Raw genomic sequence first — 27,126 nt, forward strand, 5'->3', positions numbered from 1 at the left:
ATGTTCCTTTAGATATACATATCATATTATTATTGTGTTTCTATATCATATGATAGATCGGACTGGACCGATGAATGGAAGAAAAGCGTTATCGGATGCCAATATATAATTTGTCGGTCGGTCTTTTATTCTGCTTCGAAACCACGATGAATTGCACTTGGACTTATAATAAATATCCTTTCTAGCGGCGTCTCTATACTTCTTTCGTTTTCCTTCTTATTTAAAGCGCATAGCTTCGCCTCGTCTAGATTACGCTTCATCGTTCGGCAGTGTACAGGAAGGAAAGCTACTCTTCTTTATTTTGTTCTTTCCGTTTTCGATCGACCTTCCGATTTCGTGTATTTATATTGTATTGCAGCCTGTGTAAGTCGGCTCATTTTCATTTTTCGTCAAAGAGCGTTGTCATTGTATGCTCCTACGGAGACTCACCAATATCGACGGCATTTATTGCGAGGAATTCCATGCGTGTGTTTAGGTATTTGTGCACGAATTGTATTCTGCCTTTGTTTATTACTCGAATGTCGTTAAATATTTGTTTATATCAGCTAATACAGCTCTATAAATGTAGCTAGCTCTGGGGCTTATAATCGTATATTATTCGTATAGTGGTATAAACTGTTATTGAATGGAATCTTTGTTGGTAGTATAATTTAAACTACACGTATGTGCATACTTTGAATATTCTGAAATTTGTTTCATTTTGCTATTGTAGGCATTTAATCTTAAGCGGTTGTTATATTATCTACCATGTTTAAACTTTATTAAAAGACAATGATAAATATGATTTTTTGTATGTGCGAGCTCACCAAGGATTGATTCACGAAAACGAATATTTTTATTTGTATAAAGTTGCTATTAATCATAGAAAATTAAATAGTTGTCTTCATTAAATATAATTTTAATTATATTATTTGGTCTAAGTCGTCCGAATTAATGTTTTAAAAATAAATGTAGTTTACAAATGACGAAGTTTAAGAAAGGTTAATCCACTGAAATTATTTATCTGTCAAGGGCAACGCCAAGCAGGGTACCTATTATAATAATATTATTGAATCTAAGGCTTGAAATAAATAACCCTAATGTAAATCAACAATTTTGACCGATTATTTCGTTAATAAATTCGCAGTGTCATCAATTTTTATTGCTTACTTTTACTTTTCAAAATGTAAATGTTAAACATATAGTCGACTCACGAAAACTATCATTAATTGATCGAGTATAAATTTATATTCATTCATATTTTCTGTAACCAAGCAACAATATAAATAAATAAAATAATGCTAGTTTTGAGTATCAACTATATTCAACATTTATTATGTGTTGAAAATTAAAAATAAACAATAAAATAGCCCATTACTGAAATGTTCAATATAGTTGAATTATGATTCAATAATTGTATTTATATATTGTTACCATTGATCATAGAAAATAAAATAGTTGTCATGATTGAAAATAATTGTATACATTTATTTATATTTAGTCAAAACAACTCAAGTAAATCCATTGGCATTTAATTTTCTCGGATAACGCAGTGCAGGGATCAAATATTATAATATAATAGTTTAACAATAAAATAAATATCATATTAGGATGATTTAAATGTACCTAAACTTAAATCTTCAATACATTACTATGAAATATGTGACGGAACAAATATATAAGATATTATATATATCTCAGGTATTTGGCTATTGGATATTTATGGTGCAGTTTAATAGATATTGGGATTTATCATAATTTCGATCGAGTGAATATTAACCATAAGTTATTCCATTATCGATAGTGATAGACATTAAATAACATTTATCGATAAATAGGTTTCGTATCTTATAGGACGACATAGGTTTATAACATGCGTAGGTATATTATACTTACCGAGACTTTTTGGTGTGGTTTAATTAAATTAAATAATAACGCAAACGTATTATCCCGTCTCAGTATGGCCTCAGTAATGATTGCGATTAAAATATATATTATTTATTTTATATTCATTAAATATTAATACAAAACTGTTTATTTAAATTTGAGCAATGCAACTGAACGAAGCAATACCGTTGAATAATATTTCGATCACTAGATTGTGTATCATTAAATCGTTTAGAGCAGCGTTTCCCAAACCATGGGTCGCGACCCATTATTGGGTCGCGAAATTTTTTTGATGGGTCGCGACTCGAGGTTACGATTACAGTTATTTTAGTCGTAAATTGATAAATAGTATAAATAACTAGTATTGTAGAATAAATGACGTAAAGTTATTTTGATTATGGAATTTTTTTTATCTTATCGGTAAATGTGCTAATGACTAGTGACTAGTCGATGCGATCGGCTTGGTCGTTTGTCCATAATCCATAATATACAGTTGAGCAACGAGCGGTACATCGAGACTACGAAAAGTTAAGTTTTCGATTAAACACACATTTTTAACTATTTTAACACATTTTTACCTAATGGATAAATTTATAATTCGTAATACTACAGCCAGTGGTACTAGCCAACCAGTTCCATCAGGCAGTTCAGTACAAAACAAGAAAACATCAGGTAACCGTAGTTTTAGTACAGATTTTATTAAATTTGGATTTCGACGTTATGAAAATAATAAAATGGTTCAACCACAATGCGTTGTATGTGGAGAAATTTTAGCCAATGAAAGTTTAAAACCCTCAAAATTAAAAAGGCATCTTGATACCAAACACCCAAATGTAAAAAACAAACCTACCGAATATTTTGAACGCTTAAGTGACCAGTTTAAAAGTAGTACAAATTCAATGAAGACCTATTGTCACTCTACAGTTTCTGCTGTGAAGGCTTCATATTTATTAGCATATAGGATTGCTAAAAATAATAAACCTCATACTATTGGTACCTAATAAAGATTAAATGTATGGGTCGCCATTGCAAAAAGGTTGGGAAACGCTGTTCTAAGTTGTGTATTTACTTTGTGAACTTTATTATATTGAATTACATAAAGATAAACCCGATATTAAAAACACTGATACAATTTGTACACACTGTATTTTATATTAATACATTAATTTAGATTTTTGTAAATTACATAATATCATTAAACATGCTATACAAAATGCAATCGACTAAAAAAAAAAAAAAAAAAAAATGGTCTCAAAATTGTATACAAATATTTCTTAAAACTAAGGAAGTTTTCAACCCTTAAAGTTACCACAAATAATAATTTTATCTTGACTCAAAAAAATCGAATATTATTTTGTTTATATACAATATTACCATTGGTAACTGAAAATAAAATAGTTATCATCAATCCAATGACTACCTAAATGAACATATTATTAAATAGAAAAAAGATTTGTTTTATAATCTATATATTTAAAAATTAATTTACTCGTGTATGTAGCTTATAGGTTAAAAAATTACTCGAATTTAAAAATATCATGGAAGTTTAAAAAAAAACTTAAATCACGTTCGAAAATTTAATGAGTGATATATGCAATCTGATACAAGTGGATTGTTTGTCTCATACAGACGAATTAGTTTACAAATCGAGTTACACCGACAACGATTTATACTGTTATTTGTGAACTAAGATACTCCTGAGATATAACTCCGTATTTTATATTTATTTACTTTTTCCAGATCAAACCTGGATCATAAAACTGATAGTATATAAATATTAAATAATAACACGTAATACGTATAATGCTAATAATATAAACCATATGACATATGATAACATATATCAAATATCAACATAATATATTGACATCATTAAAAATATACGTTTTTTAATGAATTATTCTTAGTTAAAAAAAACTATTATAAGTCAAAAAAAAAAAAAAAAAATGTTTAAACTTTTGAAATTTCATTAATTTTTTATGAAAATATTCAAAATTAAACGATTTTTAGTAATACATAATATATATATTATTATTATAAACACCTTTTCAACAATTACATACATAACAATTACAAATTTACACTTCTTTACAACTACATCGCATAGTTTATTCCACGTAAACTACTAATTTTCAAGGCAAACACCAAAACTTCGCTTCATTGTTATCATAAGTTAATGCAGATTTAAAATGAATTATTAGTTTATTTACCGTAAAATATTTGTACAAATAAATATGTTTTACTATGATAAAATATATTATGCCGTCTCAAGACGCGTAGTTTTAAATTAACTAAAATAAAGATTTTTTCAAAACATTTATAGTAAATAAAAATATTAAAAATATATATATATATATATATACGAATATATAAATATGAAGCAGTAATATCCTGGTAAAATGAGGAGCTCTACACTATAAGGTAAGTAGTGAATTTAACAGTAATGAAATATGAAAACTAAATCTTTAAAAAATAATCATTAAAATATAGGGCTTAAAAATATACGAATTATGTCAAAAAGTAACTTAAATTGGACTTTTATATCAAACACAATATTGTCTTTATCAAAAACTTCAAAATAAGCGTAATTTTATACGCATAAATCACTAGTTTTACATTAAACTAAAAATAGTAAGGTTAATTTTTATTTAAAATAATATTATTATAAATGTTTATACTTTAAAACTATTTTTTTAAATTCTTGTTATTTTTTTGTATTACTTTAGGAGTATTCTGTGGAAATACAAACTTTTTTTATCAAGACTTCTTTTTTCAACTATAAATAATGTAGTAGAAAATTTTGAAAATTTTATACTCAAAATTTGAACGAATAATTATTGTTTTTGAGATTTTTAATTTTATTTAAGTACTAAGGATAATTAGTCCATGATAATGAGAAGGTATAGAGAGAACTACTCATTCAAATGTTGAATTAAATAAAACAAAGTTTCAAATAAACTATTCACTAAATAATTAACATTAAAAAAGAGAGTTTTATCTAAAAATAAAAGTTTGTATCACTAAAACACCCTTATTAAATAGTAAAATAATCCAAGAACTTAAAAATATAATTTTTGAATATATTTAAAAAATTTAAAAACTAGAATTTATCATTAAAGGAAAAAAATGTAGGTGAGAGTACTTAGCGAATCGCCTTGTATAAAATTAAGTTGTACTTAGAACGGTTATACATTTAAATAGTAAATTACACTATTATATACAATATTTGCTCTTGTAGATTTAGTATCCTCGAAAAATAAATAACGACGAATATAATGTAATCGAAATACTCGCGTGGAATGCGCATATAACTAGAATAGAAGATATTATATTTATATATAAATATATATTTTAGCAATAACACATAAATACGTAGTCGGATGGTAGAAAGTCTGGACGTAATGGTAGTAGCTATGTACTTTGACGTTCTTCCATTTTTCAATTTTTGTGATAAACGCTGTCCGTTGCGTTTTTGTCGTCGTTTCGTTCAGTGAAAGGTTTTTACTCTTTTGTCCGAGAGACAAGCAACTGCATGCATTTCGAAGGTAGTGAAGAGGGGCAGGCGAAATGAAGGGTCAGCTGCAGAGGACTAAGAGGACTACAGAACAAAAGGACTCGTGTTTTATCCCCTTTTCTTATTTATTCCGATATCTAAAAAGATTCGACTCGCCAATCTCCCGAGTTTCCCAACACGGAGAAATCCACTCTATACGGTCTAATGGTCTTCTGGGACCGATATCAGCCAATAATAAACATACACAGTGCACGCAGATATATATACTCGTATAATATAATATACACATATAGGTATATATTATATTGAGACAAGAGGAGAAGAGAAGAATTCTTGAGGATATATTTTCTGTTTGCGGTTTTGTGTGTGTGTGTGTGTGTATACTATTGTGCAACGGATATTCACTTTTATACAGTTGCCTATGATGATGAACTTTTTGTAAAAAAATCACTCTCCTTACTAACAGTAGAATACAGTGCCATTGTATTAATTAAAATACTTGTTAAATTGTATATTCCTCAATTGTAATAATATTAAATCACTACAACAAACGCGTGATAGTCGTATATGATCTCGCATGACCACACCGCAGCAGAAAATGTCAAGAAAATTCTCTCTATGCAGATTTTTTTTTAAAACATGTAACGACGTATATTAAACACATAATACACAATACTCGCTTTTTAAATCGTCGTCTAAAGTAGATATTTATGATTCGTGTGGTTTTCGCGAGTTATAAGAGACAAATATACATATTTTTATCATCTTCATCGGTGGTAAAAGGAGCTGATCATATACATATAACACGGAATGGATAAACGAGCCATACGTTACGCATACAAAACGTATCCTATGTATAAATGCTCATCCAAGTACATATATTTTTTATGCACGTAGAGTAACAGAATCGCATAATAATGGCAGACACGAAAACAAATTGACAAACATGTTCAATAAATAAGTAGATATTATATACACATATATATATATATATATAATACCCGTTATTAAAATCATCTCTCAGGGAAAAAAATATTTATATATATATTACATACATATATTTATCGTTTCATTTTTAAAAAAAAGTGTGTATACGAAGTTAAAACGCTTATTATTAGAAAATATATCATCTTTATTATTATTTATACAGCGATATGCTGAGTACCACATTTAATTTCATAAAATATGTAAAAAATAGTTGCAAATTAATCTGCAGTGATCGAAGTAGTCGAGGAAATACCATTCCCAGTATTTTTTAGTTTCAATTTTTCTTTATCCTGATTAAGAAAAAAAAATAATAATAACATATCCCGCTTTAAAAATTTGTATTTTATATTATAAAAGTATGCATTACGGTTTGTACGATAGCGATAATATAGCTATACAATTTTAAAAATAACTGTTTCCCAATGTAAGATTGTATAGCTAAAGAATTAATAGTATAAAATTATATTAAATTATTATACATAAATGCCTAGAACTTATTTAAAACAAGATTCCTCATAAGTTGTACATTTAGCGATAAAAAAAAAAAAAAAAAAAAATATAGAAAATACATAAGCACAATAATTGTGTTTTAATAGCGATTGGAATTATTTAAAATGAACACTCGCTACATAATTTACAGCAGTGACTTCTTGACATTTTTTAAGTTATAACTTATTTTACAATTATTAAGTTATATGATTTACCCATCTATAGTTATTATACACACTTATACTGACGTACATTAATCTTGTATAAGTAATATACACAAATGGAACACGAGTAAAATAGTAATTACAACATTTTAACCATACCCCCGCCACTTATTTTGAGTCAACTTTAACCAATAAATTAAACTATTAGCAACAGTGAAATAACCCAAAGGCAGTATTATAAAAACTAGTATTCAGTAAATTTTAATAATTATATATATATATATTATTACTAAGTTTATAAATGTAAAATGTTATGACTCAAATGTGTGTAAAGCTACACATACTATAATATCTACAATAACGCTGCAATATTACAACCGATCGTGCCCAGCGAAATACATATTTTTTTTAAATTTTCTCACTCGTAAGTGGTGTTTGTTACAAAAGACAAAATGGTGGTTTGGTTTCGAATCGTAAACGTATATGTACATGTCGATGTCGTAAATTCATACGATCAGGACTTAAATGCCAACTCGGCGACGACAACAACGAACGCGCGCGGTGGGGTCGCGCGTGCCGTCATAGCCATAATTCACCACGGGCATCGGTTGCAGCCGGCTTATAGCCATACACGTTTGCCAACAAACACCCACCCAAAATTTAGGGTACATGTGCACCTCTTTATATATTTCAAACAAAATACGTTTAATAAAACGACCACGTATACAAATATATGTACTCACACACCATACAGCCTTTGTTATATATGCAGGTCCGATTAACATTGTTTGTATCCATATATAACGTTCTCAGAATCTCTTACCTTTCCTCCTCGCACTTATCAACACCCACCAATCCACGTGTGTGATTTAATGTCTTTATTATTATCGGCTGCCTTCAACAAGTCCTTATATTTCCTTGTTTTTTATAAATAAATATACATATACTACAATGTACCTACATATAATAGGTACAATTTCTCACCACATTCTTTATTCTCATACACATTTTATTAGGAATTGTTTTTGTCAATGAAGAGTTGATCTTTCTGTTTTTGTTTATATTTACTTACGTATAGATGATATTTGATTATTATCCCCTCACTATCTATTTAATGAAAAATTACCCAGAGAAGTGCTAAATAATTATTCATATATTATATGAGAACCAACCACGCCAAAAAGATACCATTCCGATAATAACCGAGATCTATTACATTAATTATTGTATAGTAAATAAAATGTTATAAAATATAATGTATAACAACTTTTGTGTTATCGTTTATTTTTATAATAGGTGTGTATATCATTTAAGAAACTATTTCGTACAAAATTCATACTTTTCATTAAAAATATAACTGTTTTGTGAAGCAACATATTTTTCTCGAAACGCCAATTCCATTATATCTATTTATTGATTCAATTATAGTTTATGAGCTATAAACATTAAAAGTTTAGTGAAATAGTGAGTACTTATATATTATAATACAGCAAGATTCCCATGCTATATACTCATTGAACTATTTAAGCATTGAATGCCTATGAATAGGCATAGTAAGCTATTGATTTAATTATTTTAACAATTCACGAAAAGTATTGTCATAAAATTATTCTTAATCAAAAAATAAAACTAAAAAATAAAAATTGTTATTAAAAAAAAAACTTAAATCTAACGAATTACTAACACAATTATTAAAACAAAATAATAAATACTTCGACAATTTTTTGATTACTTTATAAAATTAACAAATATAATTCTAATACAATTGGAACAATAAAAGCCTATACAAAATACTACTGCTACACATCTACCAGTTTATTCAAACCAAGTGGCTGTCGATATTTATATCTACGTACTTTACGTTCCTGTGTTCTTTTTACCTAAGCAAAATCGCAAAGTGTGGCTTAAGTGACGCTTTAGTAATCTGTATATCGTGGGTGGCGAACGATTGTGAACATTTTACCTTTTTTATAACACGATTGTGAACGAATGTCGCTTATCAAAAAATTTGATTTTTAGCCGAAAAACGAACGATTGTGAACGTTTTTATAGGCTACGTTGCCAATTTTATAATTTCTGAGTATGTTTAATTTTTTTTTTTTAAATAAAAACTATTCAATATTAATAATGCAATGTTACATTATAGCTACGTTACAAACTAAAATAATATGAATTATTTTAAATGTTGAATAATTAAAATAATTTCGGATTATAAATATTAATAATACTGTTACATAATGTATTAACTGCAAAAATTAAAAATAATAAAAAAATAATAGTTTTTAAAATGTTTTTCTTTTTTTTTTTAAATTTTTTCTTAATTAGGAGTTTTCAGTTTTTTTTTAAATATAAAATTAGATCCTTGTGGATTTTATAAATTATAATCATTATAATTTTTTTATGTTGATTCAATTTTAGATTTATATTTTTTGGCCTTAGGGTTATGTCAATTGTTTTAATAGCGTAGTAGCAGAAAATATTTATATCTAATATTTAATTATTTTAAAAATTATTATTTAAAAATTTTTAATTGACTAACACCTAGTCTGACAACATCGCACGATTAAAGATAAGTTAAAACGTTCCCAATCGTGTTAAGGGAAAAGCTCCATTTGCAATCGTATATCACCCGTATATCGTTACACTACCTATGTGATTTGTGTATAAAAAATTAGCCAATCTCGATATTTTTCACACTGTATTCTAAACAAAAATCATAGGATTTCCTAAAACATAATTTTTACACAAACCTTCAGAGAAATATTAACATTCGATACTAAAATTTAGTTTATTTTAATCATTTTGTTATTATTATTTATTGTGCAATACGTAAAAATCTTAACGTTGTCTTTGGGTCCATTTCAGCACTTATGTTTATGTAAATATATTTTATAAACAATGAATTTCAATCATATTATTGTTATATTAAGTTTATATAGGTATTTAGTTTATGAATCTAAAGTCTTTTTATCTTATACATTGCATATAATTGTTCAATTTTATTATAATATTACGTATACAATTTAATGAATAATAAATAATGACGACTATTTATAAGTATATTATAGATTTATAAATTATAAATTATTTTTATTAATAGAAATCTAAATATACTACATTCATAGTAAAGTATTCTTTTATTTTTGAGCCTTCCATAATGGCTCATTTCGTTAATAGATTTAAAATATGCTTTGATCTCAAAGTAAGTTAAATAAACAGTAACTACTGTATTATAACCATTGTTTGTTCGGAGGTAGATTAATTCAATACCATTTCTTATCTCTATATTTATAGATAATAACAAATTGTGAACTCTTGGCAATATAATAGACAGTTATCTATATAATGTCTAAGATATGTACATTCCAAATATCATCCATAGTTTGCCAAAAGGTGGTTAATAATGATTTGAAACATCAAGTATCGCTACTATGATTATAGAACCCTTTGTTCTATATAAGAACAATCAAAGGATCTATGGTTCTTTATGCTATTAAATTCACTGTATATCACATAAAAAATAAAAAAAACGGTTCTGGTAATAATTAGATCTAATTCGACCTGCGTAGACAATCAGAAACTATAAATACGACTGTAATCGTACTTTCGTGCTTAGTTTAGTCAAGGTAACGTGATATCTATGTGGTACATATTCAATATCATATTTTTATTACATACAACTGAAAGGTTAACTTAAATTCTCAACAAGTATACTTGATAAATTATATTTAAAAATAATATAGATACAATAAACACCAATTAATAATACACCAACAAGTCGTATTTATAATGAGTCTGGGGTCAGCAGTCATATTGACAAAATATCTATAGTTTATTATATATCTATTATCTATATTATATTACAAGCATTTTAAATATAATAAAACCTATTGCTGGTGTAAACACTTTATGCTAAAAAAAAGATAATTCTCAATTTCCTAATAAAAGTTTATTTCGTTTTTGATTTAGAAGTTTTTTAGCAAATTAGCTTATTATTATAGTATACCCATCGTTTTTAAAATGTTTCACTTAGTACGTATAATCTAATATCAAAAATTAATATAATCGATTTGTTATACAAACATCAGAAAATATACCCATAATAAGAATATAGTTTTATATAAAAAAAAAATGATATCAATGCGAGATCGAAATCGATAACGAATGATCAAAAATCGAGCACTAATCGAAACAACCGACCAAACATAACTATCATGTTTTTAAATGAGTTTTTTTCTATTATATCAACTCTCTCTAACAATATACTACTTCTACATTTTATTATTTTATACTATCGTAACAAAGTCGTCAAAAACCTATAAGAATATATTTATACGGCCTCCCTTTACATGTTCACAAAACAATAGAAACGTATATAAAGCATATAGAATAAACAAGTAACGACGTTAAGCAAAACGAGCGTCGCTGTTGAAATACGATTTTTCTGTTTATATATTATAAAATGTATGTAAATACAAGCACTTGTATTATTTTAAAATAATCAAAAACAGTGGAGAGAGAATAGTGAGGATTAATCGATACCATAGTCCACTACAATCATAATACATTTTTTTCTTTTCGAAATTAATTCTCTAGCAAAGTAATTTATTTTAATTTCCCAATTATTAATCAACTACAATATTATAAGAGAAATAAACCAACATTAATTACAAGAATAATCGTACACCAGTAAAATTTTCGTCAATATGTTTTAAACATAATATATTTTGCGTTGGTGTCGAATGCCGGTAAAGGGTTAAAATGTAAAACTATTGGTTAAAGTGTTATCCATCATACGTATCTGTTGTAATAGGGTTAGCGGCTGAATGTAAAAAAATAATTGACTTTCGAATACACTATATAGCTATAACCTGTAGGAACCATTAATACTTAATAGATGAACAAAATATTAAAATAATAAGTAGTTTATATTTTAATCAGGCTCTAGAGATTTTCCAGGATAGTAACTATATACTATATTATAATAGGTGGAAACTCGTCGATTCAATCCGAACTTGCAAAACATTGCAATGGTTGATTACGCAATACGTAAATTATTACTAAGAAGGCTGCGACAATGAAGCGGAATACGCTCGCGTCTAATGACTCGCTCTCAATGTTTCTTTTCGGTTAATTTGCATAGACCTCGAGCTGAATTTAGAAAGGGTTATCATGTACGGGGCGGGCGCGTACGTGTGCTTTATAACGGATGATCGCCACCAATAGTATAACTGTATATACAACTACAACAGCGAGTGTTCATACAGAGTGATCGTATTTACCCCCAACTAGCGATAATTTGTGAAAGTATTTTCTGCGAGTGATAAAGCTATGTTAAGATGAAGGTATTTTTTTTATTTTTTTTTTCGTCTTGTAATTACATCAACTGTGTTTTGTTACATTATATTATTTATTTCGTTTTTAAACTGATCGTTTTTCTCTATAATTTAGGTAATAATACTTCTATTGAAAAATTACTCTACAGAGAAACATTAAATTATAAATCTTTAGTTTTTATTTAGTTTTCAGCATTATGGATTCATGATCCGAGAGAAAAAAAATTGACGAAAAGGGAGTATTTATCAAATACATTTAAAATTCTTTTTGTTCTCAAGTAGAAATTCTTAAATTCATTCTAATTTAGCTGTACAAATTAAAATTGATTTCTTTCGCATAAAACATATAGAACCAGACCATTAAATCTTGTTAAAATAGCAAAAATGCTCAATGTTTTTTTTCCGTTTAATTTAAGTTCTAGGAAACCGAGTTACAGATTGTTCACATATTTAAATACTTAAATGCAATAAATTTAATAATGATACACAAACATTTCCACATATAATTCGAATTAACTCTCCAGGTCAAAATACAATTTATGTAAAACATTTTTAAATAATCAAATAAACTAAAATCATTCAAGAAATAATCCCACAATGATAAAAATAAAAACTAAATTCAATCTTGGTGAACTTTCACGAATAATTAACAGGACAATGATAAAATGATCACTCCGTATACAATATTATAATAAATAAAGCTAATATATTCATTAAAACGCGGTTCCCATCCGCGCCGAGCATGGATTAAAATGTTTAAGCGATCAAACTCGACAACGCGTACACAACCGAACCCACCAAACTAGTAATAAAATATACAATACCCAAAACAATGTAATATCGTACACTAACCGGAGTATAATAAATATTATAAGTTACAACAAAGCTCATCTTCGAAGAACCCCCGAAAAACCGTTCTGTGCGTATCTTAAATGCCTAATATGCGAGATTTAAATTGTAAATAAGAATAATATTATAAGCATAGCATTACAATATAAATAAATAATAATTATTAAAACCATTTTAGGGGCAAACCCGTTTTTACCCGAAATCGACACTTTTGTTTTCGTGCTCATGAGACAATCTAGGATTCACGTTTTAACCATAAATTGTAAATAGTGATTAATTAAATTATTCCATACATTTTTGTCACCACTTGCTTGTGGCATTTCAATTCAAAATTGAATGATATATTTCTTCGTGCAACTATTTTTATTTTATTTTTAATTTGTTGTTGTTTAAAATTGTCTTTATCATTACAATAATTAAATAAATGCTCGCACCTACTTGACTAATTTAATTTTTAACTAAATACATAACATATATCTATAATTTAATGACAGCATGTTCTTAAAAAGTTATGATGATATCTGTGATATTATTTTAGGAATATTGAATTTTTTCGATCTTTATTGTATTATATTATTCTATAGAACACAATACTTATTAAAAATAGTAATATTATATATATAATAAAACTATGGACAATAAAAAAAAAACATCGTTATTTGTGATAATACATAATTTAAATTATGTCACGTATTTTAAAGTCCATTTTCAATATTTGTTAGTTTTTTATAAATTGTAGTAGGTACCAAAAATTTTATCAAATCAATTTTCCTTTTATATTTTACGCTGATACGAGTTTAATGAATATGAATTCAGAGAAAAGAATTCTTTGGTTTTTAAGATTTTTAATCATAAATTTAAAACATCCTAGTACCTAGGTATATCCCTATAGTGTCCGTCCATCCGTCCGTGAATTACCAGTACATAGTTTTGACTATTGATACTTAAATATTAATGTATTATCTATAGTTTCTAATATAATTATGATAACTTGTTATTTTATACCGGTTTTTTTTTAAGTAAATTTATACAAGATAAAATTAAAAAATAAGCACCAAAATATATAGAATACCAAATTCTTTTTAAATCGTATATTATGGAATCATAGCTTATTACATAGTATTAAAATACGTTTAAAATCCAGAAATAACGCACACTTGTAGAATAAACAGAATTTGTTTTTTTTTATCAATCATTGTTCAATTTTTTGAATATTTTAAGATTTCTAAAATATTTTATTTTAAAGATGACAAATATTTAAATATTATTTTTCAGCAATAATCATATGTACCTATACGTTTTTAATGGCTATTCTAATCAACTGTTATCAATTAGAATATATTTAAACTATATTTTTATCATAATGTAAAATAAAAAATTTTTTCAGGTGCAAATTGAAAAAGAAGTCTCACTATTAATTACTGTATCCGGTATTAAAGTATGCAGTCCAGATGGCAAGGTAATTATAATATTATTATATTATACACTAACAAGTGTGAGTCACACTTATAAATAGACATTGATAAGTAACAACAAAAAGTTTTCCTTATTTATGACAATCATCTGTTTAAAACATAGGTATGTTTAAACAATTTACGACTGACATGTTTTATTACCATCACTATAATAAGTTATAATTCTTACGAAAATAAAATGTATTAAATTTTTTCAACGTTTTATTATATATTCATATACTTATATATCAATATAATATATCTAGTCATAGCCCGCAGTAACGAATATGTCAGTTATATCGAAACTCTATCAAGATTCAAGATGATCGACTACCATCATAGTTCTATAAACCAATTACAAATATATAAACTTAGTAGAAGAAAATAGGAAATTGTTCAAACAGATAAAATATAAAGCCTATAACCTATCCCCCTGAAAAATTTTTAAAAAAATAGGTCCTCAATATATTGTTCATATTTAATATATAAAAATATAAACTAACATAATATCTAATCTTATAAATAAGTCTGAAACTATATTTTTTATCTTACTTTAAATTGATTTTGTTCGAAGAAGAGTTAACAAAAGTGATGTACACAACTAAATACAGACTACATTTTCATTGCATTATTTTTCTCTTCTAGTAATAAAATAACTAAATCTAGAAATTTTAGTTGGTAAGAAATAAATAATACCATAAATTCTCGATGTACAGCAAAATTATATTTACGAAAATATACGAAATAAAATTATGATGAAACAATAAACATATCATTACCACATACAATTATTATTCTCATTACTCATAACAATATTACTCATATCATTAAAATATATTATAATTATCGTGAATTTTAGAACGATACAGTATAATTAAAATAAAAAATAAAAATTCAAACGGGTGCTCAATTCACTTTGGTCATATAAATACAAAATTAGCGGTATGTTAAGAATAAATTGAAACAGCAACACTAAAATTATTCCAAAAAAGCTGGGCAAGTTTGCACTTCCTGATATTTCTTCAGACATTTTTTTTTACGCATGTATACATTTCACTGACCTCTCTGTAGAATTTTTTGTGTAATCGTATAAAATAAATATTCTCTTTGTTTAAGAATTCACTATTTTTTTGGGTACAGTTACCTAAAAGTTATACTATGTATCATTTAAACAGAAAATACTAATATTATGTATTATATCAATGAAGATTGTATATCTCAAAAAGAAGGAAGATGAAAAAAAACGTATTTTTTATTCGTTTAGAAAAAAAAAAAAATGATCATATAATAATGTGTAATATTTAATGCATTAATGCTTTTTACGTGCCTACCTACACCTTAAGCTGTAGAATTTTATTTTATTTTAAGCCAATTTGATCAAAATGTTTTTTAATCTATAACAGGGGTGGCCAGCAAGAAGAGACTTACGAGCCACCCAATATATTAATAAATATAGAAGACCCAAAATGAAAAAAAAATTCATATTACTGTATGTATGTGATTATCGTAAAAAAAGATAATTAGATATCAATTGTAATAAAATATATAAAATGCGAAAAATATATCTATATGATAATAATTTAAAATTAAAATAGATACATATTTAAATATTATATCAAAAACACTTTCTTTTTGTACATTTTTTCTATAAATTGAAATTTAATAAAATATTATACTTCTTCAAAGTTCAAATACATAAATTCATAAATTCATATTGAAAGTAATTTTTTTGTATTAATGTTTGTATCTTACGATAAAATTCGAGCCATATAAGTTTATGACAAGAGCTGCAGTTTAGTCACCCCTAATCTATAACTTATTGTCTAATAATGATAAAAAGTAAATTTTTAAGTGACAGGTTATCGGTGTATATTATTATAATTTTTCATTTGAAAATGTACGTAGAAAATAAACATTTGCAAGCTGTTTGATGTTTATATGCATTTTTTTAATCCAAAGTTATAGTTAATTTGATTTTGATCGAATTAAATAATTAAGGCTCATTAACCTAATGTGAATTAAAAATGTGTTTATTTACCTAACTCCAAAACTAACTTAATTTCCATTAACGACTGCATATATATGTATATAGAACTTTAAACTTTATTTCATAGAGGCATTAAAACAGTTTGAAATCCGTGAATACACGGGCTTTTTTATTTATTAAAAATTTGAATTATTTTACTTACCGGTAAAAATCCAAATATTCATAGATCTAAAACCGTTTTAACGCTAACATAATTATGTATACCTAATAATAATATATACACAATTTTAAGTAATTAATAACGATTAGTTAAGTATCTATTTATTTATTAATGATGTACGTATATTATTAATTTATAAAAAGAATACATGGATATTTTCAGAGTTGCCCGATTGCGGCCCGAATACAGGTAGTCGTATTTTATCCCAAATATAAGTATCTCGATTGCGTCCAAAGACGTATTGGTTCACAAAATACCTTATAATTAATAAAATAAAGTCAATATTTTAAATACTGTATAAATATTTATTGGACGTATTTGTGTTTGAAATTCAAATTTTTATTATAATATTATGAAGTACGTCGATATACCTAAATTATTATAAAATAATTATAAATAAAAATAATATTTAAACACATGGCAAGTATACGTCCGATATTTTTAAACCCGTGTCATTAATCCATGAAAATCTTGTTCGTGAAATAAAATAATAATGATCAAAATCATTGTAAAAGCTCAGAATATATGCATTCCTTGACTCGCTTAAAATCTTAAACGTAAACAAATAAATATTAAATATTTTGCGAAAAAAAAAGAATTGAGTGATAGGCAAAAGCTATATTGATCCAACGGCAAGATAACCTGCAAGAAAAATATTAATCTCACGCTCGGAATCGTGGAGAAAACCCAAACTGAAAACAGTTTTGGAATTTCATGTTTAAATATAACACCCCCAATACATCAGGACAATTTTTAACGTCCACGTTGACTATATTTATTAACGGGCGTATTATATATATACACATAAAATCTAGAGGAATAAATGGACAATATTTCGTTTGAAAATCGCAAGTTGTTCAATTCCATCGTCGCCGCAATAAATTTAATCCCAAGCACACTCGATATATGTGTAAAGTACACATATTATATTACGTGGTTTGACTACGGATATTCACTATAAATACATATATACGATGAATATGAATGAAACTGACGGTGAAGGGACTATACAATGGGTGGATGAATTTAGGAGAGTGAGAAAGGTGGTAGTGGTTGAACGTTTAACTACATAATCCGTGCCAAAACTCTCCTCACCCACTGCTATTACGCCGGTTTTTCCTTACTACTTTGGCCAAGGGTTGGATATTTCTCCGAACAGACTCACCCTACCACGCGCCACCGACAATTTTATGGGGTGAGTACAAAACTTTGGCGTCTCTTGATGCCGCTAATTTGATTTTCACGCTCAGACCGTTAAGGAAACTGCCAAAGTGTTACAACACTACTCACGCAGTGATATCTCCAAAATATGGTCCTATATATATATCACAACCATGAACACGCAAAGTTTTTGATATTTGGTGGATGCCCCCCCCCCCCACTCGGTGGTCTCCAAGTTGCGTTTGTTTATAAGAAAAAATGCATTTCAACGGTCATTAAAGTTTGAATCCGGCACTTTAGCTAATAAAATAAATCTGTCCCAGAACAGATAAGAAACAACTAGACGGGGTATAATCGATCAATCATAAGCGGCCACCAATTTCATCGTACCATTATCATAAGTAGCGGTGGTGGTTGTAGATATTACTATATATTATGAATTATAATTGTCTCCTGAGAACATCGTCATTTTTGTCCTTGTCGATCGATGACCGTCGAAATGCGTCATATTGCGCAAGAGAGGTGAATAATCAGCAAAAAAAAAAGTAAAAATTAAGTGTCCATTTTCCATAAAGCATTTTTTGATTTGATTTTATTTATTATTTTTAAAATTTGGGTAAACTATAAAAAAATGTTTTCATTGTTATTAATTTATATATCAATTATAAAGCAGCTGTATGTATTGTATAATGATAAAACAGACTGCAGCCTTTCATTTTATTTCTTCGTTATCATCAGCTATTGCACTTTATATCAATAACGACTTAAAAATTATTATATATCATATATTTATTATTTATATATATTAAATTAGTAAATAATCGAAAAAAACATATCAATACGCAATAATTTGATTATCACGATATTGTATTATCCTTTGGTATACATATTTTATACCATTTTAATCACAAAAATTCATTATTAAAATAAAGAATAAAATATTGATAAATTTGCACGCTTAAATTTATGAATACTTTACTATACAGATTTCTATGTAAACGATATCATACGCATATTAGTAAAATATATAATAATTGTTGAATTTATTTAAAAACATAATACGAATATTTATCCAACTAAAAATGTTTTATTTTCATTTAAGCATGTTTATGTCTTTCTATTTGATAGTGACTACTTTTTAATTATTATCTGACAACAATATAATCATACATATATCACTATTTAATTATTTTTTATTAATTCCCAGATAGATCTTTTCAATAATAAAATCATCGAAACCTAAAGGGAATAAACTCTACACCGTGTTCACTAAGTGCTTAATTTTTTATCATACAAATATATTTGAAAAGAACCTTTTGGTTCATTATTTATTTTATTACTAAACCTATGAATTCGTTGATCATTATAGATTACTACTCAAAATTGATAAATCACTGATCATTAAAATCCTAAAAATTAAAATTCAACGAATCAATTTTCCTTAATAGTAACTCTTGTAAAAAACAATTTTATAAAATTCACAGATGTTTCAAATTGTTTTCATTATAGAATTTTTAATTCATGTTTTCATAATTTGTGATTTATATCATTTTAAATAATCGTTAAGGATTTTTCATACCCAAACTTGACAGAGAATTGCATACTTAAAATTAATTCAATTTATTATACCTTGTGGTTTTAGCATAATTTTATAACCAATGATAAAAACTCGTCAGTTTTATACCATTCGAATCTTAACGATAACATAAAAAAATAAAGTTAAATAATTCATTAAAATAACAAACACTTAAGTCGTGTTATTTATTGATATTGTATTTAATTTAAGTTTTTTAATAGTTATTAACTAATTGACATCTTTGAAAACTGTTATCAAACAAACTTACTAATAAATAAATAGTTTTAATTAAAAAATGATTAAAAACAAAAAACAAAAAGCTTATTAAAATACTAAATACTAATTTAAAAAAAAAAATTATTTGAATGAAATATCTGTATGATTTTCTCTTTTTGTTATTGTCGCATAAAGTACTAAGAATACTTAGTTTTTTTTTCTTTAGTAGTCAAACTATAGATATCCTTACAACTTTAGCTGTTTTCAATCGTCAGATTTTTATTACAAACAGCCTTTTTGGTCTTTGATGATTTCTAATATTATATGTATTAACTAGATTTTTTCTTTATACTTTCATGTTTCGTGATAAATTTTATCAGTCTTTCGAGCTTAATTAGGTGGTGAATCCCTATTTTTTTTTATTTTTTTTTAATATACAAGTAGTATTAAACTATCTTCCCTAAAAATTATTTTAAATACTACATAATCATATTTAATACTTCTATTCCCTTTTAGTCTTGCTACATTTTTTATTTTTATTTTATTTCATTTTATTTATTTTTTGTATGTTACTCCAGACATACATTATTAGTAATTTTTTTCGTAGTCTATTTATCAAGCTAATTTAATCTTTGGTTCCCTTGAGGCCATTATATCAAATTTTATTTTTGTTCACATATTATTGTGTTCACTGTAATCGTAAATATGTATGTTTTACAAATATGTATTATAGATTAAATATTATAAGTAACATGTGATGGCTTAAAAGTTTTATAATAACCTATAAACAAATGCGACTCATACAGTTTTATACAATTGAAAAGATAATTTTACTTCCTTTTTTATGTAAAAAGTAATATTATGTTTATAGTAAATAATATATATCTACTTGGTAGTTGAGTTATAATTTTATAATTTTCACGTCTTGTATTCCATATAAAAAGTAATACTTTTATGAAGCACACCCAAACTTAGTTATAAAATTTGTACTTTTTAAATTACTGATTAATAATAATCAACATGTGAAAAAAGCTGATAATGAGGCTAGGTTAGGTATACTTTGTACCTATACAACGATACATTTAACAAGCTAAAATATATAATATTTATGTATTAAAACCATAGTTTTTATACATTTAAATTCATCTTAATTTTTAAATGTTTGTTAAAATATTTTCCTTTTTTATTTTGAACTCTCTATTGATTGTTTTTTAAGTCATAATAAAATTATTATACATTTATATATGGTATTTTAAAATGTATTAGTTAATTTTCATAAATTGAAGATCAATATTTAACTGAAAATACAACTTTAATTTCGGTATCTATTATTTAGAAAAAATTGATGACATATTGTCATTGACAACGTCTGTTTAGACGATAGAAAATATGAGTTTATACGTTTTCAATATAGTACGAACAAAAAAAGTAAAAACAAAACTTTTTACAAACAATATAAACATCAGTAATTGGCTGAGAGCAATTAGTAGATTCGCGTGATGCATATCCTCGACTAATAAAACTTTTTCTTAAAAAATGTGAACAAAAAATCATTATTAATTAACTTAGGTTCAAAATTATAAAATAATTTTACGATTAATATCAGAATAATTTAATGGATGTTGTATATTTATTAAATTGTCTGCTTTAAAATGTTTGAAGAAGTAATTTTTATCACTTATTTCTCTTAACGTAGATATTGAAAAGTTAAAGATAAGTCTTGAATAAATTAAGTAAAGCAATTCTAGTCTTACTATGCTATATAATTTAATATTTCTTTCAAATTTAATGTCAAAATTCACGATACAAATATATATCTAATACAATCGGTATGGTCCAAATGATTTTTTTATAAGCAAACTTTTAATATTATAAACATTAAAATATAAATTTAAAAACCACATCAGACTATATTACAATTAAAATTAACTAAGTTTATATGAATTTTAATACAAATGAATTATTTACGTTTAAAATAGTAATAATAATATTATGATTATATTAAATTTATACGTAGTTTATACACGTTGTAAAATTACATTCATTCCGCAAGCTTATTGTACAATAAATTGTAGGTTTAATATCACTGTGATTCGACAATAGCCAAGTATAAGTCAAAAAATATACAATATGGTTTCGTTTGTCCAACTTTGGTTGCTATGCAAGGCATAGATTTATGGGGTTCACTTGCGGAAGTAATTATTATTTTCCTATTGTTGCGGTCTGCCCTCCCCAGAGGATCTCTTGTTTGGCATTTCGATTAAGTCCAAAACTTAAGCCTTGGGACCAACCCGATAGGTCCAGTTAATGAAATCCCTAGCAAACAATGCCTGTGAATATAATATGAAAAAATTAAACGAAACAAAAAAAATCTATAGAAAGCATAAAGAAAAATAACCAAACAAAAGATGAACCATGGGTACTCTAAAAAAAAAAAAATGAAAAACTCTTTAAAGCTATACGCCGACAACAATAATCTCACCTATATTATAGGCTGAAAAAAATAACATAAGTACTTGTATAGATACTAATAATGGCATTAATAGTAATTATCATATTCATATTTATATATATATATATACAGTCGACTCTTGATAATTCGAAATTGACGGGACTATTGAAAAACTTTGAATTACCGAGAGTTTGAATTGTTGAATAGTTCAAAATAACGAGAGGGCAAAAAAAATTCGAATTATAGAAAGTTAAGAAAAAAATTTTGTTTTTATTATTGTACATACATACATACATATTAGTTATTTTAGTAAATTAAGTGATACATACACATTAGAGTTATTTATTGTTAATTTTATTATTATTTTAAAAGATTATTATTTTTTGAAGAAATCTGCAATGGTTTTCTGCTTCATTGAATTTAGTTTCATTTTTTCAAAAATAAAACTACATTCGGCTGACGGCTATCGACGATTCAACGAGTTAAATAAAATTACGATTAGAGACGATTAAGAAATAAAACGATAATGTTCTAATGATAATATACTATAGTTATCGACAATAATAATCTACATTTATACACGATTGTATAGTAAATTATTAATAAAAAGATTATAAGAATACAGATAAAATACATTTGGTGAATATATTATGTACTTCAAATTTCCGAGCATTGAACGAATGATACTTCGAATTGTCAAGTGTTAGTGGCTAGTTTTCCCAAAATTTAATTTCGAATTACCGAGTGTACTTAATTGCATTGTTTTTATTCGAATTACCGCGTGATTTTCAAGGGGCCGAGCATTTACTTTGAATTACTAAAGGTTTTGAATTATCGAAGGTTTGAATTATCGAGAGTCGACTGTATATATATATCAAATAGATCTGAACTATCTAAATGATAAAATTACATCCTAAAATATTCTCCGATGACGTTCTAAAAAAAATTGAACTCACGCTAACTATTAATGGTGTATGCTGATATGGGATTCTTATCATTTAATATTGTATAACTTATTTAGCATCTATAGATAGGTTATAAATTATAATATTAAGATTTATATTGACGAAATTATATAACTATTACAATATACAGTCTCCATTTTTCTTGATATAATATTAAACATTTCACATATATACAGTATGCACTCACATAGTCACACACACATACACACACGTATTTCCTCCAACCGATTGTGTTATATTTTCAACGCGTTAAATTGCTTAAACTTAATGTATTTGGTAAACTAGAAAACTAAAAAAAAAATGATAATATTACATAATTTTTATAATAAGATGACAATGTCCGATTACAATTGATGCCTAAAATTAGTGATTAATCTAATTTAATATCAATTATTTCTTTATGTAAGTACTGTGTATATATGTATTTTACGAATAAATAGTGACAGGCATATCAGTTTCATTGAGTCTATTAATGTGAATAAAATATATCATATAATATAATTTAAGCCAAATAATAACTTTATAAAAAATAAATCAAATTTTTTTTTTTTTATAATTAAACTTAAGCCCAGCAACTAGAGCCATTAAGTGTTGTAGGAATTATTAACTGTGGGTAGGGGTAAGGTTGATACGATTGGCTGTTTTTATGATTGTTACGGTTGATAGTAAACACACGTATGTGAGACAAGATTTTTAACCACTATGAACCCGAGTGGTCACCCATCCGGGAGCTAGTAGCTGTGGGCGTTACTTACTCCCAGTCGCATTCCGCGACTAGTAGCAGCCAATGCACCACGCCAAGCCACACATTATTTTTTTTTATACATGATGAAAGACACCATATTATCCGATACTTAATCATCATTATTTTTAATGTATTATAAATAGTCGCTATAGGCAATGACAATTCTCAAGACTTATATCGTATAATGATTTTTTAATATTATTCATCTTATCTAACTTGGTAGAGTTCAATTATATTGTCTCATTTTATTAGGTTCAAGTAACTATAAACTGTACATTATATGTATTATTTATTTTATATAGAAACAGTAGACATGTGGTAGTATTTAGATTATGAATAACGTTTGTTTAAAAAAAAAAAAAAAAGGCGCCTACCGGAAAACGAGTGAGGAGAAATCACTTGAAAGGGGTTTCGACGATGTGAGGTCATAGTATTCGTCTTTCCATAGAGGTCCATGAGATGATATATTCACTATATACGTTATATTATATAAAATATAAGAACGATGATGAAATACATTTTTGCCCAGGTTGATTAATGAGCGTATTTGAGATGTATAATGTAATGGTAGGGGGGCTCAACATTGAACATGTATCAAAATTCGAACACTGTCTACAGCAGCATGGAGATGGTGGTTGGGATTATAGAAGCAAGTGGAAGTCGGAATAAACACGACAAGTAGAGGTAAAGGGCAAGGCGAAAAACAAGATGGCGGTGACGCTAAAGTCTATACCTGGGTACCTATAGCTTTTTCATCACATCCCGCCTCATCTACTCCGACACTGGCGTTCACTTTCACCTTTTCTGCGCGTGCCGCTGTAGAAACCCGCGTGGGGACGTATGGCAACGGCGACGGCGACTAGCTATCGTTAATTAATCAACCCGTCAAAGGCCTGTATATACGGATACGACTATCAATCAAACGGCTTTTGACGCTTCCCGCTTGTGCGACGCTTTGCTGCATCAGTTCCTGGCGGCCGCGATCCCTCGCCCTCTACCTTCCCCCAACCATCAGCGTACTGAAACATCCTATCCCTTAGTCACCTGCGCTACCACCCTTGAATGCGGTCTCATCGACATACACACACACACACACACTCACACACTAAAGATGAACTGTTCACCGAGATAAGCGTCATCCTCTCTCCCCCAATAGCTGTATAATGTTTATAATAATATGTATAGTGCATGATAGACGCCAAATTGAATATTAGACACTTGTTGTAGTATAGTAGCACTATATAGAGATACATTATTGTTAACCATCAATGCGTTCATTTAACGCATGCAAATCATGCGGTATGCCCTTCCAGACAAAAAAAAAGTTTTCGTCTGTTAATCAGTAAAATCACTTTGTTTATAATGAGTGGTGTAGGTATATAATTTTTATAATTAATTATTATTTTTCATCATAAACGTAGTTGAACTATGTAAACTATGTATATAGAAATGCATAACACTGATCATTGAAAAAAATTGAATAAGCGCATAATTAATATACATATTAATAATATATATATATATATATATATCGTAATTTGTCATACTAAAATTACAATATCTATTTTTAAGTCGTTTTAGATTTTGAGCGGAGTGATAAATGTATCAATTTTACAATTATGTATGTTTTTTAGTAATATATTTTTGTCTGTTATCACCTTTTGGAATAATAAATAATAAAAATGCTTCGTATTTCAATTTTAAGGGTAATTTAGGTAGTAAATTAGATCTCACATTGGATTACTCAACAATCAACAAGAAGGTTAAAAGTAAAAATATTTAAGTAATACTTTTCAAAATACTGAGGAAAAACAAAAAATAAATAAAGTAAAACTAAAATGTTTACGAAAACAACCAATATTCAACGAAATCGATTTTGTTATTTGTTTTTATTTTTTTAGTGTATGTATCTCAAAAACGAATATAACCCGTGTCAAAACCTAAATATACTTGAAATTTATAACAAACATTTATATAGCATTTTCTGTACATGGTATAACTTGCAAACTATTTTGTCTCTATTTTAACTTTTTAAAAATATTAAAGATACAAAGTTTTTCTTTTTGTAAATATTAGAAATTTAAAATTTGAGAAAATAAGAAAAATTTGGAAATTATAAAAAAAATAGTTTTTATAGTTTATACTTAAAAATGTTCTAGAAGATTCCACATAATAAGTTTATATTAAAGCGAAATATACGAAAAATATATAAACATAATTTTATTTATGTACATATTTAGTTCGAATTTGAATAAAATTAGTTATTTAATCAAAAAAAAAAAAAAAAAAAAATGATTTTAATAATTATTTTGTTATAAATTTAAATTCAAAATAATTTTCATGAGGATTTGAATTTTTTACCTATATTACTATATTTCAAAACTAAAACTATCAAACATCAATAAACAAACAACAGTAAACACTGATTATAGTACACACTTGTAAAACTCGTAAATAGAAAATTAAACCAATCAAAGTAAATTATAGTATGTAAATAAGATAAAGAAATAATACATAATATTGTACTGAGTGAATAAGCTCAAACTCGTTGTTTTGTATTTTTATTTTACTAACTATAAGTTGACTAACATTAATATCTTGATTATACGAAGATGTATGCATACGAATATTTAATAAATATTATTATATAATATATTTTATTCTTCAACATCCAAAAATAATTGTATTTATTATATAAAATAAAATAAGTTTTCAGAATCGTATAATTTATATACACATATTATGTAGGTAGTTTACAAAATGTACAGATAAATAGAAATAAATATAAAATAGCATGAACAGAAAAACAATTTTAAGCATTAAAACTTTTTAATGGTTATGGTATACCAAACATAACAATATCAATATTGATATTAAATGTAATTTTATTCATTGAAAAAAAATTTAAGTCCTTAAAAGTTTATTTTATTTCTTAAAATAAATCATTATTTTATATATTTTAACAACCAATTGTTTTTAAACGATAAAAATTTCTATTTAAAACCAATTTATTAAAGTATCTATAGTTTAAAGTTTAAAATGTAACTTTAAAGTATATTTTATTATAAAATAAATTTATATCAAATTAATTCAATGGTTCTAAAATATTTAAAAATTGTATATTATTGATTTAGATCATTTTACC

At 26.3% G+C, this 27,126-nt stretch overlaps 1 protein-coding gene and 1 long non-coding RNA gene across 3 annotated transcripts in view; one reads left to right on the plus strand and one right to left on the minus strand.

The window, feature by feature from the left end:
* LOC112591165 (tensin-3-like) overlaps nt 1–27,126 on the plus strand; it is a 140,359-nt gene that overhangs the window by 80,789 nt on the left and 32,444 nt on the right. For both annotated transcript variants that reach the window (XM_025334881.1, XM_025334880.1), the window contains exon 3: nt 14,593–14,664. In XM_025334881.1, the coding sequence (XP_025190666.1) occupies nt 14,593–14,664 (72 nt within the window). The remainder of the gene's footprint in view (nt 1–14,592; nt 14,665–27,126) is intronic.
* The window catches only part of LOC112591166, a 125,066-nt gene that overhangs the window by 60,698 nt on the left and 37,242 nt on the right, over nt 1–27,126 (minus strand). The window lies entirely within an intron of this gene.

The sequence above is a fragment of the Melanaphis sacchari genome, unplaced genomic scaffold (assembly GCF_002803265.2).
Source record: "Melanaphis sacchari strain LSU unplaced genomic scaffold, SCAv2.0 Contig12_pilon_pilon, whole genome shotgun sequence".
Lineage (NCBI taxonomy): Eukaryota > Metazoa > Arthropoda > Insecta > Hemiptera > Aphididae > Melanaphis > Melanaphis sacchari.